The sequence below is a fragment of the Anneissia japonica genome, unplaced genomic scaffold, assembly GCF_011630105.1.
Source record: "Anneissia japonica isolate Jap-2015-1 unplaced genomic scaffold, ASM1163010v1 scaffold288219_len142424_cov121, whole genome shotgun sequence".
Taxonomy (NCBI): domain Eukaryota; kingdom Metazoa; phylum Echinodermata; class Crinoidea; order Comatulida; family Comatulidae; genus Anneissia; species Anneissia japonica.
In genome coordinates this window covers 49,723-53,049 of record NW_022724996.1, presented here as the reverse complement: position 1 = coordinate 53,049, position 3,327 = coordinate 49,723, and the positions used below count along the sequence as shown (strand labels likewise).

The 3,327-nt window shown below is 30.7% G+C and overlaps 1 protein-coding gene across 2 annotated transcripts in view; it reads right to left on the bottom strand.

Moving 5' to 3' along the window:
• LOC117112643 (tyrosine kinase receptor Cad96Ca-like) overlaps window positions 1-3,327 on the bottom strand; it is a 14,094-nt gene that overhangs the window by 1,631 nt on the left and 9,136 nt on the right. For both annotated transcript variants that reach the window (XM_033255753.1, XM_033255754.1), the window contains 5 exons: window positions 2,727-2,837; window positions 2,196-2,365; window positions 1,327-1,449; window positions 763-874; window positions 305-401 (listed from right to left, as the gene is read on the bottom strand). In XM_033255753.1, the coding sequence (XP_033111644.1) occupies window positions 305-401; window positions 763-874; window positions 1,327-1,449; window positions 2,196-2,365; window positions 2,727-2,837 (613 nt within the window). The remainder of the gene's footprint in view (window positions 1-304; window positions 402-762; window positions 875-1,326; window positions 1,450-2,195; window positions 2,366-2,726; window positions 2,838-3,327) is intronic.

Genomic DNA, 3,327 nt, shown 5'->3' with positions numbered 1-3,327 from the left:
ATATATTATATATATATATATATATATATATATGTATATATACGTATATGCCAATATTTACCAAACTTTTATTAAACTTGTACCGTACCGTACATTTTTTTAATTTATCAACAACAACAGCAACAACACTATCAACAATTTTTTTAATGATACATTATAAATATAAACATATATTATTATCCTAATCATATGTAGTTATGATGCATCTAAGTATGAATGAGCGTATAGGCCTGTGTAAATTATATTTATGTTTACTGTGCTTGCGTTTACACTAAAAGCTTATTAAAAAAAAAACACAGCTTACAGTGCGTCGGAGCAGTGTAGAGGTTTTGTTAGCCGCATCCCACCGATAACATCTTCAGCGATTTTCTTAATAGGCATATTTCCATATGGTTTTGATCCTGTGTACGAAAAGCAAGGTACACTATAGTACTATAATATAGATAGCTATTATACTGATGGTAATAAAGCAGTATTTATAATAATAAAATAATAATAATATTAATAATAATAATAATAAAGATATATATATATATACACTATTATAATTAGTAGTAATAGTAATGCATTATAATAATAAATATAATATTAATAATATTATCACTATCAATATTAGTAGTGTTGATAATAACTTATTTTGATATTTGTATGTCTATTTTTATCGAAAGGACAGATAACCTTATCGAATTACTATTCAAATGACTGAAGAACTGTCAGCTAATATTAAAGAAGCCTGAAAAAATTGTGGCATGTGCATTTCACCTAGAGTTACAATCTCCCACATCAGCACTCCGAAAGACCAAACGTCGGAATTCATGGAAAATAATCGGTCACGTAGTCCTTCCACTGCTGTCCAGCGCACGGGTAGTTGAATCTACCAGAAAAAATAACATGTGATTTTTTTCTTTTAAACACCTTGCACAGTATGCATCTATAGGCCTATTATTTTTTTTTATAAAGCGAATGGATTAGGCCTAATGTCCAAGAATTATATATGTTATCTACATTATGCCCTACGTAAAACAGCGTTGAATTTACCTACAGTAGTAACGAAGAAGTCGTCAAGAATATGCATGGTATTTTTTCTTTTAGCGTATTGTGCCACTTTTTTCCAAGGTTTATAATAATTAAGTAGTGCATATGCATTTAAAAAAAATTATTTTTTAGTGACATTTTCCTGGGAATGGGGCTTTAACGTAAAAATCACTTCTTTGTTATTTAGTTTCTGGAGATCTTCGGGCTTCAAGGGGAATTAGCACCCATTGGCCTCCACCAGAGATTATGCCATAGGACCCGGATTGTGTTTCTGGTCTGTATTTGGTCTACCTCTTGTGTCTCCACAAATGTACCATCGATGTCTGCTACAACTGCTCTTCCAAAGTCCGTAATCTTGCAAACCTTGTTGTCACCAACCAAAATATTTCTCGCTCCTAGGTTCCTGTGAATAATCTGCAACAAATATGCGGGTAATAATAACATTATTAATTATAACGCTATACTGATATGAGGATGATAATAATAATAATAATAATAATAATAATAATAATAATAATAATAATAATAATAATAATAATAATAATAACAATAACAACAATAGGCGAGGCCCATGGCTCAGTATTATAATATTAGGAGTAATATTATGATGATAATGTTGATAGTTATGACATTGGAGATAATGATGAAAGATAACGATACTTCTGCTTTAAAATGTAAAACTCACAATTTTTGTTTACATATAAATGTGACGCTAGTCTCAATGACGGTGCAGATATACACAAAGAAAAGCAATTGAAACAGATAAACGTATAATGCAGGCTAAGACAACGTAACATAGGATGGACCTAAGCATGTACTATTTCCAAAGGGAAGGGATGCTCTGTCCGAGTCTACCCAAATAATAATGATTACTGGTGAGGTGGCATAACATGCCTTTTGGTAAAGTTTTTTTTTTTTTTAATTCAAGAGAAACAAAGTTATTAAAAGAAATTATCAAGATTTTTCAGTTTTAAATTTTACGGTAACGCTTTTATTAATTGGGTTAAGTTTACTTTGATTACAGAGGATTTTTTAAACTAGTCCTTCCATGCTTTAACTGTCTTTTTTTTTTTGTTCTATGCTTTTTTTTCTATGTTTTATTCTTGAGTTATATAAAGCCTAGAGAAAAAAGTGTTTGTATTATAAGTCTATAATGTTACCTTGTGCCGCTGGATATGTTGCATTCCGGAACACACCTGCTGTGCATATATACACAACTGAGCAGACGATAGTTGGTCAATACGATTGTCGTACAGCGAATCGCGGGATTGTTGTAGATATTTCGACAGATCTGCATTCGGTGCAAACTCCATTACCATGGCAACTGGATCTAGTCACAAAAACACAATATAAGGAAATGTTACACAAAATAAAATAAAACATATCAACGATAATACAACAGTAAATTATGTTATTGAATTATTATTTGTTTGATAATAATAAAGTAATTCTAAATTGGAAAATGGTGCGGTAGCGATGATCTCATTGTTTATGGGGTCTGGGATAGTTTTAGGTTATCATTTATTATTTTTATTATTTTTATTATGTTTATTATTTATATTATTATTATTGTTATTAGTATTATTATTATTATTATTATTATTGTTAATAATAATAATAATAATAATAATAATAATAATAATAATAATAATAATAAAACAGTGATCCTTTGAATATGATAGCGTACGTACCCCTGATTCCTGTGAAGCCGAGTAAACGGACAATGTTCTCATGGTTTGGCAACATTCTGATCATCTTAATCTCGTGCAACAATGTTTCCTTTTCTCCTACTTTACTGTCATCTAAAGTAAGTTAGAATAACAGTTAGACGACATCCAAGCCACAAATCCGAGAAGACTTAATTAATTAATTTTACATTACGATATTCTCCGAATAAATGTAATAATAAGTGAAACTTAACGTGTGTTCTGTACCGACTTTATAATGAGTATCATATATAATAGTTTATGGTTGAGATCCCGAGATAGGCCTAAAGAATGTTTTACTTAAAATACTAGTTCAGATCCACCACACCTATTTTACAGTGCGCCAATTCCAAGAATACTACGCATGGAGTACATTTCTGAGACAAAACACTTATCTCCTTCTAAATATATATATCCGGATACACCGTTCATAGCCTATCGCAGACCACTTAACCTTCGTGATATATTAGTACGATCTAAATTCAAGAGGCAAACTAACTCTTGCGACAACCGTAATTTGGGTAGTCATCTTTGTGGTTCATCATGCAAAACATGCTCCTTGCTTGATTCTACACAATCATTCAAG